General features: G+C 55.3%; 1 protein-coding gene across 3 annotated transcripts; it reads left to right on the top strand.

Annotated features, from left to right (window-relative positions):
• Positions 1–346: 346 nt before the first annotated feature.
• On the top strand, positions 347–14,515 carry PHYHIP (phytanoyl-CoA 2-hydroxylase interacting protein). Of its 3 annotated transcripts, none has more exons than XM_055295619.2 (5): positions 347–2,381; positions 5,783–5,976; positions 7,133–7,307; positions 9,871–9,988; positions 12,338–14,515. In XM_055295619.2, the coding sequence occupies exons 2-5, from the start codon at positions 5,812–5,814 to the stop codon at positions 12,870–12,872; spliced, it is 993 nt and encodes a 330-aa protein (XP_055151594.1). In that variant the 5' UTR covers positions 347–2,381; positions 5,783–5,811; the 3' UTR covers positions 12,873–14,515. The 3 variants fall into 3 exon arrangements, with proteins under 3 accessions (XP_055151594.1, XP_055151596.1, XP_055151595.1); XM_055295621.2 differs by having other exon boundaries at positions 1,911–2,381; positions 5,792–5,976; XM_055295620.2 differs by lacking the exon at positions 347–2,381 and adding an exon at positions 5,259–5,381.
• Positions 14,516–16,838: the final 2,323 nt, after the last annotated feature.

Here is a 16,838-nt window from a genome sequence, read left to right as displayed (position 1 = left end):
TGGGACTAGTTTTCCTTTGGCAGAAGGGGAAACCAAGTCACAGAGAACCTGCCTTTTTCCTTGCACTGCCCCTTGGTGTGGTCCTAGGGACAGGATTTTATTATTTATTTATTTATTTTTTGAGGCACAGTCTCACTCTGTCACTCAGGCTGGAGCGCAGTGGTGTGCAATCTCGGCTCACTGCAACCTCCACCTCCCGGGTTCAAGCGATTCTTGTGCCTCAGCCTCCCAAGTAGCTGGGATTACAGGCGCCCACCATCACACCCAGCTAATTTTTATATTTTTAGTAGAGATGGGGTTTCGCCATGTTAGCTAGGCTGGTCTCGAACTCCTGATCTCAGGTGATCTTCCTGCCTCAGTCTCCCAAAGTGTTGGGATTCTCGTGAGCCACTGCACCTGGCCTGGGACAGAATTGTAGTCCAGATGTCATGTGCTGACCATCACCAGGAGGTTATGTTTTGCATCTCTTCTGAGCTCACCAGCTTGGCGTGGGTATGTCGGAGCAGAACGTAGTCATGCTTGGCCAAGGGGGTGCTTAGTCCTGCCTCAGTGCCACGCACCACCCCACATTCTGCCGTTCAGGACCTGGCCAGGCTCACTGAGGTTCTCACAGCTGTTTAAGGCAGGGTTGGCTTCCGCTTGTCTTTGCATTCTGTGAACTCTCACTTTCTGCTGCTGTTACCTCCTCTAAATTTTTCACTGAGGCCTGCTGCCTCAACTCCCTCTTAGTGAGTGTCTCTTAGGCTCAGCTCACACCTTCTCCTGCTCACCAAGACCTCACCCTGGGCCTGCCTGGTGTCTGCTGCCCCCGTGCCAATCCTCCCCACCCCAGCTGCACTCCTGCTTCCACAGCCTCCTCTGGCCTGCACCCTGCATGTGCCCTGGAGCCGCCCACTGTTCTTTCTCTGAATCAGTATCTGTGCCCTACGATTTAGTTGTATGCTCCTCATTCTCTAATGGCAACCTCTAAATGGCCGTCTTCTCTCCCCTAGAAGACTGTGGGCTCCTTGCAGGCAGATGCTGTTGATATGATGGGAACGAGAACAGTTCTTACAGGTGACTGGCACTTCTGATGTGCCAGGCCCAGGGTTGGATGATTTACCTAATTATTTCATTCCATGATGACAATAAACCTGTGTGATCCCATTTGACAGATGAAGAGGGGTTGAGTGGCTTGTCCAAGGTCACCCAGCTGGGCAGCAGTAGAGCAGGGATTCTCATCACATCCCTCTGACTATAAGCCTGTGCTTTTCACCACTGCGCAACCCTTTGTCCCTGCTTGTTGCTGGACTCACATTTCCTTGGATGTTCTTCCCGATAGCCTCCACTGAGTCTGCTTCTTGATGGCAGAACAGCCTCCTGCTGCCATGAGAGCAGATACTACATTCTCTCCCCAAGATGCCCAGGGCCAGCTTCCTTTGTGCTCAGAGAGTGGGGTGGGCTGAGGACACTCAAAGCTTGGTGTGTTCTCCCACCTCTACTTTCTTGCCCCTGTGCACCCAGCACTGTGCCACAGCCTCTCTCCTAGCCCCTTTTCCTGCGGACATCCAAGCTGCCAGAGGGTTCTCGCCAGACCCACAGGGATCCCTGAGCTGCAGGTCTGCCATCTCTCGCTAGAGTTGGTAAGAAAATGGAACCACAGTTCACCAAAAGGCCCCAAGGAGAGGCTCCGGACTGAAGACAGCGACCCCAGGTTCACACCCCCCATCTGGACCTTTCCTCTCTACAGCCTCCCTCCCCTTCCCCTAGTCAGAGTCTTTGCTTTGGGGCCCAAGCCCTTGGCTAAGCTCCACCCCTCTCCCAGCATCCTAAAGTTTGGGGGCTGCATTCAAGTCAGAGATTTCCAAGTAGGGGGTGTGTTGGAGGGACTTCTGAGGGCAGCTTGTCCTGGAAGAATGGGGGAAAGGCGGCATGTGTTGCTGTCCCTGAGGACATCTGTGTAGCTCCCTGGGAGACCCTCTGCCCTTTCCCCCTCCCACCAGCCCGGCGAGCAGGGACCAAGCCTGCTTATTATCACCTGACGCTGCGCAGCCACTGATCCCATTGGTGGAGCCAGATTCAGTCTGGCTCTCTCGTTCTTTCTCCCTTCTCTGCCTCTCTCTCCTCCACGCTGCTTTGATTTCGCTCTTGCCTCTCTTCTTGCGCTGCTCAGCTGGGAACATCGTCTCACCAGGGGCAGCAGCGACGCGCTGCACAGCCAGACAGGAGCTGGCTGCGGGGCATGGAAGCAGCCTCCTTGGCAGCCGGGAGAGGAGCGAGCGCACACCACTGCCTGTGACCCAGGCGTCCGGCTGCTGTCCCCTGCCTGGGAGCTCATCCACACAGAGGTCTCTCCCTGTCCTCCCTGCCAGTTTTTCCTCTGCAGAGCCTAGTGGAGCCAGGTGAGTACCCTTCCTTCCTGGAACCTGCTGCTGTTGATCCTGAGTAGCCGGGAGCTGGGGGCGCTAGGGTCCTGCCACCACCCAGGGTCCTGCCCACCTGGACTGCCAGGCCTGACGACCTTGTCCCCTCTCCCCCAGGCCTTTGGCAAAGTGGTTAATGGCTGAATCCAGTCTCTGGGGCACCACAGTTAGTCACCCCGTGACCATTCTGCTGCAGTCAGCGATGCCAACAGGGACAGCAGGGTGGGGGAAGCATTCCCTGTGGCAGGGTGGCTGTTCTGAGTGGGCATGGGGAAGGGGCACCGGTGTGCGTGGCGTGTGTGTGTGCGTGCTTGCGAGTTGGCTGGAAGCTTGCTGGCGCAGATAGGTCCATCTGCCCGCAGTCATGCTCATGTCTGGGTTTTTAATGGTGTGAGGCATGTCTAGAAACATATCTTTCTGGCACACGTGAGGTACATGTGTGTAGGGGACTTATTTGAGTAGCCTGTGGGTGTGCGTGGGTGGGGACACTATGAGGCAGTATATTTAGGGGTAACCATGTCCCTTTTCATGCGTGTGGGAGTGTATGCAGACAGGGGCTTTCTATATGGGGAGGTGAGACCCAGAGCAGGATGGGGTGGGTAAAGAGAAGAGGGGGCAGAAACCATTGTCTGTGGGCAGAGCCATGTAGGTGCACAAACCTGTTGGCATGAAGGTTTGGGGCTGGCAGAGTGTGGCCAGAGGCAAACACATTTTCAAAGTCTGTCTTTGAGCCTGGAGATGATTCGAGAGAGAATACCAGACTTCGGGCGGGGGCTGCTGTGTGTATGAACACACATGTGTGTGCAGGCAGGCGTGTGGGTTGCGTGCCTTCTTGTGGAGGTGGCACGCACGCATGTTGGTGCCTGTGGCGTCCTCTTTTCCCCAAATATGGCTTGTGAGGAAGTGTGCGTGGATGTGTGTGTGCGTGAGCCTGTGGACATGAACATGTCTGGGTGTGCATGGAGGTGACAGCTTGAAGAGGGAAAACTGTGGGGCATTCTTAGAATGTGGAAGGTGGCAGGAGGCACCTGAATGTGGAGATGGGCGTGTGGGAGTGAGGACGTCTGCGGAGGTGTGGGACGTGGGTGAGTGGGCACTCTTGGCGCATGTGTGTATGCGCGTGCTTGCCTGCCTGTGTGTGGGTGTGTACATGCCTGTCTTGGGGTGGATCCACACAGGAGTGTGGGTGTTTCTTGGTTGTTGCCTCAACCTGTCCCTCACACCCTGCCCTTCCCCAGTCTTCTGGGTGTAGAGAACTTGGGTTCACACCCACCCTTCTGTCCACCCCAGCTCACTCACTGCCGCCCTCCCAAGCTAGGGTGGGGATGTCATCTCAGCTTTCCCAGAACCGTAGGGAGGGAGGGACAAGCAGACACCCAGGTCCTGGAGACCCCTACCACCGAACACAGCTGCCCCTATTTCTAGGAGGACTCCAAGGAGAGGCAGGGATAGTGCCTGCTCATGGGACGAGTGTGGGCTGCCTCCGAGCATGTGGGTGGGTGCCGCTCAGGGCCTCTTGGGTAGGATTGTGTCTGTGTTCGTGTGCGTGGGTGTGTGTGTGTGTGTGGGGCACATGTGTGTCTCCCTGGGAGCTTCTCACCAGGATCCCAAGAGCTGGTAACTCCCCACTGCTCCACACCTGTCCCCATGAATTACAAACTGGTTTATTATGGTAGGGTTGTTTCCAGACACCCAATCCCATCTGCCTGATTTTGGGGTGGGCCTGGTAGCACCCCCATGCTTATTTACCATAGGATTCCCCATGCACAAAGCCACCGGCATTTGGCTCTGGGGTGGGAGGCTAAGATGAAACAGGACTCGAGTGACACCTGGGGCAGGTAAGGACCATCACCTTTAGCCTTCACTCTGTACTTGCCATCCAGGCAACTCACAGGTTAATACAGAGGTGCCAGGCTCTGGAGCAAGCTTAATTGACAGGAAGGTGTGGGCTGGATCCTCTAGAAGCTATAAATAAAAGTACCTGCTTTTGCAGACACAAGATGCCCTCACCACTAGCTCCTGGGCAAGGGGAGGAGAAAAAGAGGGGAGAAAGAAGAGAAGGAGGTGACATTTAGAAAAATGAGGGGTGCCAGGAGCTGGGATGGAGGAAGGGATTGGAAAGCAGGAGACCAAATGCCCCTGGAGAATGCCCCACCCACATCTGTGGTCCCCTCCCAGACACTGTCACTCCCCTTCCCTTCGTTCTTCCCCATCCCGGAGCTAGGCCAGCCAGGCCAGAGTCATGGCCAGAGTCAGCTCTTCCCAGCTAAAGCACACATGAGAGTGACCGTGATGAGGTCCTCTCATACCTGGGCGAGCAGCAGACATCAGGGGAGAACCAAAGGAGTAAGACAGGGAGGGGAGAGAAAATGCAGTTGCTTGAAAGGAAATGATGGAAGGAGGAAAAATACAGGGTGGAAACACCATGGGCACCCATGCATGCACACACACCACACGTGTGCCCCTCCACCCCCACACATGAGGGGACACTATCTTAGCTTAGTGATCGAGAGCTTGGGTGCTGGAGTTCAAATCATTTGCTCTCTGTGTGGCCTTGGGCATGTTAGTACTTCCCCAACCTCAGTTGCCTCATCTGTAAAATGGAGATAATGACAGTGTGTGCCTACTTCCAAGATTGCATGAAATGTCTGTGAAATTATGAGCACATGGCTGGCCCCTAATAGATGTTAATGTTAAAAGTCATGATTGAAAGGAGTCAAGAGAAGATTGGCCGAAACAGAAAGAGGGATCGTCAAAAAAAGTTATGGGTGGAAAAAGAGCTTGAAGCTGGCTGTGCCGCGTACCCCTCCCACCACGAATGTGTCCACATGCACCAACGTGGCACTTGTCCTTCCAGCCATGTACCGCGGCAACCCTTGCTGACCCCAGTGAGGAGAGAGGCCTGAATCCGAGGGCCCTGGCACCTGTGAGCTCTTGGCTGTCACCTGCCCCAAGCCTCGCACCTCCGCTCCACAGCAGGTGCTTCCTGCGTTTCCTCCGCCTCTCACCCGTCCTCTCCACCCCCACCCCTTTCTCTTTTCACGCCTGCTGGCTGAGGGCCCCCTCCCTCCTCGGCTCCATCTGCTGCAAATCTGTCCCCGCCCGGCTTTGCAGCGTTCCCACTGCCTCTGCCACCTGTCAGGTGCCGTCTGCTCTGCAGACCCCGCCGAGGAGAGCAAAGAGCCCCCCGGGCAGGCACCCCATTCCACCCTCCATCATCCTTCTCCAGCCTCCCCTGTGTAATCTTTTCCATCTGGTTCATGAGGCATGTGGATTCCAGGGGTCCTTGAGGTTCCGCCTCGAAAGGGATATTGGGAGGAGGACATTCCAGAAAGCTCGCTGGGGGCAAGGGAGGTACTGACCCTTTCCCTCCTCCTCAGTCCCCACAGGAGGCAACCCTGACAGGAGCATGGAGCTGCTGTCCACGCCCCACAGCATTGAGATCAACAACATCACCTGCGACTCCTTCCGCATCTCCTGGGCCATGGAGGACAGTGACCTGGAGAGGGTCACTCATTACTTCATTGACCTTAACAAGAAGGAGAATAAGAATTCCAATAAGTTCAAGCACCGGGTGAGTAGAAGGTGTCCCGGGAGCCCCTCCCCAGCTCCTGTTCCTGAAAGAGGCCGGATAAGGGAACACCTGGAAGTGATGGCTTGGAGTCAGAGGCTGGTTAAAATCCACACTTTTCTTCCTATGTCATTTTGGGAAAGTTACTTGACCTCTCTGGGCCTGAGCTCCTTCCCTGGTGAAGAGGGAATAACAATGCCAAGCCTCACAGGGTCGTGGAGAGGATGCAGTGAGTCATGTTTGCGTGGTGCTTGGCCCGGCGCCTAGCACAGAGGGAGCGTTGTTATCAGCACCACAACTGAGACTTCAGGCAGGGGCAGAGAGCCCGGGTGGGGTGGGGCCGCAGGCATTGCCTATGGGGATGACGTCTCAAGCCCCGGCTCAGGGCACAGCCTCACTGTTGGCTGGGTGGGCCACATGGGCCTCGGTCGGGGTGGGGCCCTTTTGCTGTGGCCTCAGTTCTCCCTCTCAGGCCCCTCACCTGCTGGCCTGCCATTTGCTTGGCTTAGAAAAGGAATGGGAGAGAGTCCTCTGTGGGCGTGTCCTTTCCTGGGGTTAAAAGCCAGTGCGGGGGTGGGTGGGAGGAAGCCCCCCATCCTCTCAAGCTGGCAGAGGCAGGGGGAGTGAGGCGGCCAGCTGGCTCCCAGGCCGACGGCACCGGCGTGGGTTACTCACCGGCTCTCTTTCTCTGGAACCGGCTCTCCTGATCTGGGTGTCTTTTGGCAGGCCAGTTGCCACGGTGACGTGAATGTTCAACACCACCCCCTTAACCCTCCCCCCCAAAGAATAAGGCATATTTTCCCTTCCTCCCTGGCTTCTCAGCATTTGCCGTTGCCGTGGAGACGGCACTGCAGTGTGCAGAGCTCTCAAAGTCTCCTTAAAAAATGAAGGCCTTGCCGCCCTCAACTTTGTGGCTTTTCCCCTCTGTTCCCAAGAGAACGGGGTGTCAGGGGGGTTCGAGGAGGGGCCAAGGCTGTGGAGTGTCTGTGTGGCCTTCCCAGGAAAATGGTGGCCAGGGTATGGAGCCATTGGATCCTCAAGATTGGTCCTGCTCAGGAGAAACAGGGCTATCTGGGGAGTGGGGATTCTGGGGTGATGCCCAGATCGGGCATGAACCCCTGTTTGACGCCCGGCTCTCTGTTTGTACCCTGTTTCTCAGGACGTCCCCACCAAGCTCGTGGCCAAGGCAGTGCCGCTGCCCATGACGGTGAGAGGCCACTGGTTCCTGAGCCCCCGCACGGAGTACAGCGTGGCCGTGCAGACGGCAGTGAAGCAGAGCGACGGGGAGTACCTGGTGTCCGGCTGGAGTGAGACGGTGGAGTTCTGCACTGGGGGTGAGGCCCTGCTGTCACACCCCTGTCCTGCTGCTTGGCACCTCAGGCTTAGCTGTGGTCAAGGCGGGGCTTCCTCGTAGTCCAGCAAACACTGATGAACACCTTCTGTCCACCAGGCAGCATGCTTGGGCCACAGGGGAGATGCACGGGCATGACACCCTCCCTGCCTCCAGGAGCCCGCCCTTTCTCTTCTCTCACTGGAGGCAAATGCGAACCCCACTAATCATGTTGGCAAGACCACTTCCATTAAGAAAGGGAGTTACTTTTCTGGCTCGGTACCAGATCACAGGCATCTTTTTAAACATTGTGGTCAAAGGTGCATGATGTAAAATTTGCCATCTTGACCATTTTGAAGTGTACAGTTCAATGGTATTAAGTATATTCACATTGTTGTGCAGCCAATCTCCAGAACATTTTTTCTTGGGAAACCAAAACTCTATACCCATTAAATAACCACTCCCCATTTCCCTCTGCTAGCCACCATTCTACTTTCTGTTTCTATGAATATGACTCCTCTAGGTATCTCACATCAGTACAATTGTACAGGATTTGTCTTTTTGTGACTGGAATATACCAGAATTTCCTTCCTTTTTAAAACTGGATAGTATTTCATTGTATGGCTAGATCGCATTTTGCTTAATGAATTATTCGTCAATGTGCACTTGGTGAGGCAATCACATTTCACTTGTTCTGAGCCTTCACGTAGCCTGGGAAAATGGCCCCTGGTCAATGGCCCTGCAAACTCTCTTAGCAGAACTTAACTTGTAGACTCCAGCACAAACAAACAGTGGGCTTATGTGTGCTTGGTCACTCATGACTCAGGGTCTGCCCCCACAAGATTGCATCTTTTGGTGTTCACGGTGAGAGCTGCTCCAGATCTCTCTGTCACACGGAAGGGACACGGAACATTCTCAGCCCCAGGCCTCTGAGGCTGCTGGCTCCATCCTTTGCCAAGATTTATGCCCCAAGTCTCCTTGAGCTGCTGTTGTCTTTTGAGTGGTGCTTTTTCTTTTTTTTCTCCTTCTGCCTTTTTTTTTTTTTTTTTGAGATAGAGTCTTGCTCTTGTCACCTCCTGGCTGGAGTGCAGTGGCGTGATCTCAGCTCACTGCAATCTCCGCCTCCTGGGTTCAAGTGATTCTCCTGCCTCAGCCTCCTGAGTAGCTGGGATTGCAGATGCCCACCACCACACCTGGCTATATATATATATATATATATATATATATTTTTTTTTTTTTGTATTTTATTAGAGACGGGGTTTCACCATGTTGGCCAGGCTGGTCTTGAACTCCTGACCTCAAGTGATCTGTCTGCCTTGGCCTCCCAAAGTGCTGTGATTACAGGCGTGAGCCACCATGCCTGGCCTTTTTTATTTGTATTTTTTGAGACAGGGTCTTGCTCTGTTGCCCAGGTTGGAGTGCAGTGGCATGATCATGGCTCACTGCAGCCTCAACAGCCTCCTCCCCATGAGCCCAAGCCATCCTCCCTCCTCAGCTTCCTGGCCTCCTGAGTAGCTGGAACTACAGGCACATGCCACCACTCCTGGCTAATTTTTGATATTTTTTGTAGAGATGGGGTTTTTCCATGTTGGTCAGGCTAGTCTCAAACTCCTGGGCTCAAGTGATCTTCTGCCTCCCAAGTGATCTTTTCGGCCTCCCAAAGTGCTGGGATCACAGGCGTGAGCCACTGCTGCTGGTTGAGTGGTGTTTTTTCTTAGTTCTGATGCAGAACCCCACTCCCTGGAGGCCTCTTGCTCCTGGTGGGGAAAGCTTCTTGGTTTACCCCTGAGACCTCCATGTGCAGTGGGCATTTAATTCAAATTGGAGATCTGGCTGCAATCCCATCCACACTCCTCTCTCCAAATCAAGCACTCTGGCCAGGGATGCAGCCACAAGGAGGGAAGGCCAGCTTCTTCTAATTTGTACCAAGGAGCCGTATGTGCCAGCAGCAGCCTTGCTGGGGCCCCAGGGTTCAATGTTGCTATCTTGTTTCCAGCCTTCCCTGTTTCTCCTGAGATGCTCAAGCTGAGAGCCATTGCTCCAGATCCAGGACTGCCTAAACATTGCCTGGGCTCAGTTCTCCCTAGACCCTCACGAGCCCTCACCTGTAATTACAGCTGGCTTCCATGGGGGTGGTGTGGGCAGCCTCCTATCTACTGGATTTGAGAGGCTTTCCCGAAAGGACCTCAAGCCCTCCCCTCTCAAGTCTTCCTTTTTCCCATGGGTCCTCTTTTCACATGAGGATGGCCTGGGATCACAGTCCCTGGGGACCCTGGCAGGATAACTGGGCAGCCCTCTGCCTTTTTCTGACCCGGAAAGCCCCGAGCCTCTGGCAATGTGGTTGCAGAGGTGATGAGGACAGACAGCATGCAGCGCTCTGTGTTTCCAGCAGAGGCCAGCTGGCCTGTTCCTATCTGAGTTTAAGGTTCTGCGACTGTCTAGTCGCCCCTGCTGCTCTGGCAGACAGAGGTTGGCTGGCACGCACAGTATGGGGTGGGGTGGGGACAGGAGGTGTTTGTGCTCCTCAGCTGGCCCTCGGCTCACCCACCGCATCTGGGATCTTGCAGATTATGCCAAGGAGCACCTGGCTCAGCTGCAGGAGAAAGCGGAGCAGATCGCAGGCCGCATGCTCCGCTTCTCCGTCTTCTACCGCAACCATCACAAGGAGTACTTCCAGCATGCCAGGTATGAGCGTGGGATCCCAGCTGGACCCACCAGGCCTCTCCTCCCTCCCAGCCCTTCCTGCTCCTGTCCTGGCTGTCTGAGGTCACCCCCACCCTCGTGGCTGCCAGTCCCTCCTCTAGGGTTGACATGTCCTGACATCACCAGGCTGGCTCTGAAGAGACTGCTACTTTGGGGATTGGGCTCAGGGAATATCAAGGGCTCTGGGGACAGGGCCTTCTGCAAGAGTGTTGTACTAATGAGCCTGGGAGAATGAGGTCTGGGTTTGCTCCCGCTCTGGGACAGTTCCTTTCACGGGGGTCTACCACCACAGGTCTCTCTGATTCAGGCCCTGGGGCCAAAGGGAAGGTGGCAGGGAGTGCACAAAATGAGTGTTCTGATCACAAAGGGTTCGAGGAAGCACCCAGCTCATCGGTTTTCAAACTGGGTGCTCCCTCCAGGGAGACGTGACAGTGAACCCCTTAGAATGCTGCCATGCGGTTGGGGGGAACAGAGGATGAGGCTTGGTGGGCCCCACACCTGATGTCCAGCCAAAGGAGCCTCAGTTTTATTTGCCTGTGACCCTTCCACCTATAATTTCTTTTGGGGAAAAAAAGAGAGAGTTGCTGCAGTCCAAAAGTGTTTGAAAAATGGTGATCTGATCCAACACCCTTGGCCTACAGAAGAGGAGCCTGAGGCCCAGAGGGAGGCGGCTTGTTCATTCGAGCCAGGGAGTCACTTGTCACTGAGGACAGGCAGGACCAGGCAAGAGTGAGGCAGGACCAGGAGTACCCACCCTCCCCGGGCCCTGCTGGAAAGTGCTCCAAGGCCACATCCTTCTGAGGCTCAGCCAGGGCAAGCAGCTGCTCTTTTTTTTTTTTTTTTTTTTTTTTTTTTTTGAGACAGAGTCTTTCTCTGTCACTCAGGCTGGAGTGCAGGGGTGCAGTCTCCACTCATTGCAACCTCTGCCTTCTGGGTTAAAATGATTCTCCTGCCTCAGCCTCTTGAGTAGCTGGGACCACGAGTGTGCGCCACCATGCCCGGCTAATTTTTGTATTTTTAATGAAGTGGGGTTTCACCATGTTGGCCAGGCTGGTCTCAAACTCCTGACCTCACGTGATCGGCCCACCTCGGCCTCCCAAGGTGCTGGGATTACAGGCATGAGCCACCATGCCCGGCCTCTGTCTGTCTTTATCCTTACAGTCAGGGCAGTTTTAACCTCAGGGCAGTGAGGACCTTGGGAGTCTTTGGGGTTTGTATTAAAGAAGCAAGGCCTGCTTGGTGGCTCAAGCCTGTAATCCCACCACTTTGGGAGGCTGAGATGGGATCTCTTGAGCCCAAGAGTTCAAGACTAGCCTGAGCAACATAGTGAGACCCCGGTCTCTACAAAAAATTTAAAGAATTAGCCGGGTATGGATCGCTTGAGCCCAGGAGTTCAAGCTTGCAGTGAGCTGGGATTGCATCACTGCACTCCAGCCTGGAAAGCAAGTCAGTGGCCCAGTTTGGGCTCCTTTATCAGCGAGAATGGGAGAGATAGGGAGCACTCATGGGTGCCAGGCACCTTACTTGGTGCCAGGATGTAAAGATAAAGGCACAGTTCACCGTTTTGAGAACCTCAGAATCCAGTCAGAGAGACAGTATGGAAAGATTTCATGTAAAAAGTACGTGTAATTGTTGAGCACAGTTCAGTGCCCTGGCCAGGTGAAGTGGCTCACACCTGCAATCCTAGCACTTTGGGACGCCAAAGCAGGAGGATCACTTGAGGCCAGGAGTTCAAGTCCAGCCTAGGCAACATAGTGAGAAGATCGGGTGTCCTGCACATAGTAGGCAGCCAAAAATTTGTCAAGTGCAGGTGTCTGCTGTTACTGGGAGGTTTTAGAGGGGGGCAGACACTTGACTGAAGCTTGAAGGCTGATTAGAAGTTTGCCAAGCCAGACGGAGGAAGGTGGAGAGGACGGTCAGTGCAGCAGAGGGAAGAGTCCTGCATAGGGGTCACAGAGGCAGGAGACTGCGTGTCCAGGGGCTGGGTAAGTGGGTGGGGTGGCAGGAGATGGGGAGTGGCAAGGAGACCACAGAGATCAGATCATGAGCCGCCGTGCTTTTCACACACACCTCATCAAAGGGTTTCAAGCTGGGGAGTGACAGCTTCATATCTCTTCTCTGAGAAAGAGTGGGCTGGTTGAATCCCTCTCCAGGGCCCTCCCTGCTCTTGCATTCTGGAATGTTCTATTTGCGACTAGTGGAGGCGGCTGGGGGAGGGCTGGGAGCTGGGCTGGCTCCCTCCCTCCTTGACCACACGCAGCAGCCAAGCCTCAGCCCGGCTCACCAGCCGCACCTTCTCTTCCTTTTGGCGTGTCTCCCTGGGGTGGGCAGGACCCACTGCGGGAATATGCTGCAGCCTTACCTGAAGGATAACAGCGGCAGCCACGGCTCCCCCACCAGCGGTATGCTCCACGGGGTCTTCTTCAGCTGCAACACGGAGTTCAACACGGGCCAGCCCCCGCAGGACTCCCCCTACGGCCGCTGGCGCTTCCAGATCCCAGCTCAGCGCCTCTTCAATCCCAGCACCAACCTCTACTTTGCGGACTTCTACTGCATGTACACGGCCTACCACTACGCTATCCTGGTGCTGGCGCCCAAAGGCTCCCTGGGGGACCGCTTCTGCCGCGACCGCCTGCCCCTCCTGGACATTGCTTGCAACAAGTTCCTGACCTGCAGCGTGGAGGACGGGGAGCTGGTCTTCCGCCATGCCCAGGACCTCATCCTGGAGATCATCTACACCGAGCCCGTCGACCTGTCCCTGGGCACCCTCGGGGAGATCAGTGGGCACCAGCTCATGAGCCTGTCTACTGCCGACGCCAAGAAGGACCCCAGCTGCAAGACCTGCAACATCAGCGTGGGCCGCTAGGGACTCCTGGGGAGCTGGGGGGCGAGGGAGAGATGAGCGGAAGGTGGAGGTGGGTAGCCCAGGTTCAGGGAGCTGGTTTTCTCTCTCCTGCCCCCCTGCTCCCTCCACTCTGCCCAGCTGCCCTCCCCTCGCCCCTTGCCATTGGAGGCAACAGATGGTGGTCCTCTTGGTAAGTGTGGCCCACCCCCGGCCTGGTGGACGTGGAAAGGCTTCTCAGCCTCTGTAGTTGGCAGCTGGGCTGGACTTCTGGAGAACTTCCCCTTTCCTCTGGTTTTCTTGCCCTACTGTTCTTTGCCTCATCCAGGTCTCTATCTCCCAAAGACCTGCCCACCTCCTGGGATCTCCCAGGGAAGCCCCTCTGGGCCAAAGCCCACGTGTAGCTTGGCTGCCTCCAGAAGAGATGCAGAGAGCTGTGGGGCGATCTTTCTTAGTCCCACTCACCCCACTCAGGGCCAACCACAGAATGCCCCCTCCCTGCTGAGCTGGGTCTCTGGGGCTTCCCACTCCAGGCCCGGATCCCTTCCTTCTATAAATAGTCTCCTGCACCACCGTGACTCCCTGGCTGCTCCTTGCCCCAAAGAACCCTCTTCCTGCATGGGAGAGCTGTCCCTCCTTCTCCACCTGCCCACCGGGACACTCCCCCTGCTCTCTAGAAAGGAACTCTCTTTCTTCTCTTGGCAATGGAGGCGTCAGGCTGTCAGATGTTCCTTCCTTCCATACCCCAGCATACCTTCTCCTTGCTTAGAGTGCAGGGGTCTGAGACAGCAGCCACTGGGGTTGAGGAGGGGGAGGAGACCCCTGAGACCCAGAGGTGCCCCTTCCTTAGCTGGGAGTGGGCCACGTCATGCTCTGCTGGGGCCTGGCATGGAACGTGAGACCTGTAAGCTGTCCCGCGGGGCCCCAGCACCCCGCCCAGCTGTGCACTTTGCTCACTCGCTCTGCCACGGTGCCATGGCTGTACTGTGCCCGTGCGTGACCTGGACTGTGGACCCTCTGCTGCTCCACCTCTCCCCTGCCCACTGGCTCTGTCTGCTCTCCTGCCACCCTGCTGGCCGGGAGCCCCTCCCCGGGGAGTTCTTGGTGAAGTCCTTCCCGGGCCTCCTTGTGTTTTTGCCTCATTCCTACTGTCGCACAGGTCACGAGGGTGGACTCCCTACGATCAACAAAGCAAACAGAGAGCCTGTGGGAGGGGCTGACAGCAGCAGCCGGCTGTTTGGGGGATGATGGAGGTGACATCAGGCGGAGGAGAGTGCAGCCTCACAGTGACTTTCTCAGAGGTGACAGAGATGATGGATGAGCGGCTGGATTTCTGTGAAGGACGGAAGCAGCAGCGGGCTGGCAAGGCCATACCTCGGTGAGGGGCAGGTGGACAATGGTCACCTCTCTGTAGCCAGGGGCAGTTGTGTGGCCAGCTGTCTCTCTGGGATGAGTCAGGAGGCCTGGAGGCTTGGGGAGAGGTGTGGAGAAGGAGAGAACATGGCCCAGGCCCTTTCCTTCCCCCTGTGCTGACAGCATTGCTGTGGGGGTGGCCCACTGCCCTCCCCTGGCCCTCATGTCCCCCCGGGGCTGGGGTCCGCCTGCCTGTGCTGTGCTTGCGACGTGCATCAATAAACCACCATGGCCTGAGGGCCCTGCTCGTCTCAGTCCATTTGAGCTGCTGTAACAAAATACCACACATCGGGTGGCTCAGAAACCGCAGATTCATTTCTCATAGTTCTGGAGACTCAGGAGGTCGAGATCAAGGTGGTGGCAGAAGTGGTGTCTGGTGAGGGCCTGCTTCACAGATGGCTCTTTTCACTGTGTCCTCACAGGGTGAAAGGGACTAGCAAGATCTCTTGCCCCTCCTTTTTTTTTTTTTTTTTTTTTTTTTTGTAGACATAGAGGGTTTCACCTTGTTGCCCAGGCTGGCCTCAAACTCCTGGCCTCAACTGATCGTCCCACCTAGGCCTCCCAAAGTGCTTGGGATTACAGGCATGAGCCACTGCTCCGGGCCATCTTGGGCCCCTTTCAGAAAGGCACTAATCCCATTCATGTGGCCCCACCCTCATGACCTCATTGCCTTCCAAGGCCCCGCTTCCTAAAACCATCACCTTGGGGTTAGAATTTCCACCTAGAGCTGGGCAAGGTGGCTCACGCCTGCAATCCCAGCATTTTGGGAGGCTGAGGCAGGTGGATCACTGGAGGTCAGGGATTCAAGACCAGCCTGGCCAATATGGTGAAACCCTGTCTCTACTAAAAATACAAAATTAGCTGGGCGTGGTGGTGCATGCCTGTAATCCCAGCTACTCAGGAGCCTGAGGCAGGAGAATTGCTTGAACCCAGGAGGTGGAGGTTGCAGTGAGCTGAGATTGCGCCATTGCACTCCAGCCTGGTTGACAGAGTGAGACTCCATCTCAAAAAAAAAAAAAGTCAACCTAGGATTTAGGGGGGACACAAACATTCAGACCATAGCACCCCATCTCTTTGGGCCGGTGATGGTGTGGGTGAGTTCTGCAAACCACAGAGGAGCTCAGGTGGGAATGCCCCCAGGACAGGCCACCTGAAATCAGCTCCAAGGGAGCACCCGGTCCATTGTGGGAGGCGGGGCTCAGGATGTAGAGCTGAGTCTCCAGCTTGGAAGGGACTTTGGAGTCTTTTGGTGCCACCCGGTGTTTCCCATATGGGGCCTCCCACATGGGGCCTCCTAGGAGAGGACCCACAGCATCTGGAGGCCCCGTTTGGAGCTTTTGAAGCCTTCCTACTACAGCAGCTTGCCATTGCTCCAGACCCAGATGCCACCAAATGTCCCTGTCCCAAGTGCCTGAGTGTGCCCGCTCCCCGACAGAGCTCCCGTTTACAGATCCGAGTCACCTCTGCATCGATCATTTTATCATTATCATTATCATTATCATTATTATTTTTGAGATGGAGCCTCGCTCTGTCACCCAGGCTGGAGTGCAGTGGCACGATCTTGGCTCAGTGTAACCTCTGCCTCCCAGGTTCAAGCAATTCTCCAGCCTCAGCCTCCCAAGAAGCTGGGACTACAGGTACATGCCACCACGCCTGGATAATTTTTGTATTTTTAATAGAGGTGAGCTTTCACCATGTTGGCCAGGCTGGTCTCAAACTCCTGACCTCAAGCAATCCACCCACCTCAGCCTCCCAAAGTGCTGGGATTATAGGCATGAGCGAGCCACTGTGCCTTGCCATTATTTTTATTTCTTGAGACAGGGTCTTCCTCTGTTGTCCAGACTGGATTGCAGTGGCACGATCATGGTTCACTGCAGCCTCAACCTCTGGGGCCCAAGTGATCCTCCCACCTCAGCCTCCAGAGTAGCTGGGACCACAGGTGTACACCACCATGCCCAGCTAGGTTTTTTAACATTTTTTATTTTGTAGAGATGGAGTTTCCCTGTGTTGCCCAGGCTGGTCTCAAACTCCTGGGCTTAAGTGATCCTCCTGCCTCCCAAAGTGCTGGGATTACAGGCTTGAGTCACTACTGCACCTGGCCTGCATCTATTATTATGGACTTATTGATACGGTCCTCTGCTGGAGTAGAAAAGCTCTAGAGAAGTCAAAGTCCTCACCAACACTGTCTGACTCAAGGCCATGTTCATGTGTGTCATCCAGAGCTCAGGGCACAGCCTTTTTGGGGTAGAAAGGAAAGCGGAAGGGCAGATGATAGCTCCTGAGGGCCCACTATGCACCAAGCACCTGGGAGCTGTCACACACATCAGCTTCTTTAGTCTTCACGATGGTCCTGGGGAGTATTATTCCCACTTAACAGAAGTAGAAACTGAGGCACAAAGCCTTGCCCATGTCTTATAGCCTGTAAGTGACAGTGCCCAGGCATTGATTGAGATACCAGAATCTTCCCATTTTCTGCCCTATGCCTGTCTCCTCTACTGTATGTCAGGGGCTACCTGGGACAGTCCTGTTTCAGACGCAGTGACACCCCCAGGAGTCTCCTCCGCAACGCCAGTTAAG

Source organism: Symphalangus syndactylus, chromosome 10 (genome assembly GCF_028878055.3).
Source record: "Symphalangus syndactylus isolate Jambi chromosome 10, NHGRI_mSymSyn1-v2.1_pri, whole genome shotgun sequence".
NCBI classification, from domain to species: domain Eukaryota; kingdom Metazoa; phylum Chordata; class Mammalia; order Primates; family Hylobatidae; genus Symphalangus; species Symphalangus syndactylus.
The sequence above is the reverse complement of the archived record's forward strand: the minus strand, read 5'-3'. Positions and strand labels throughout refer to the sequence as shown.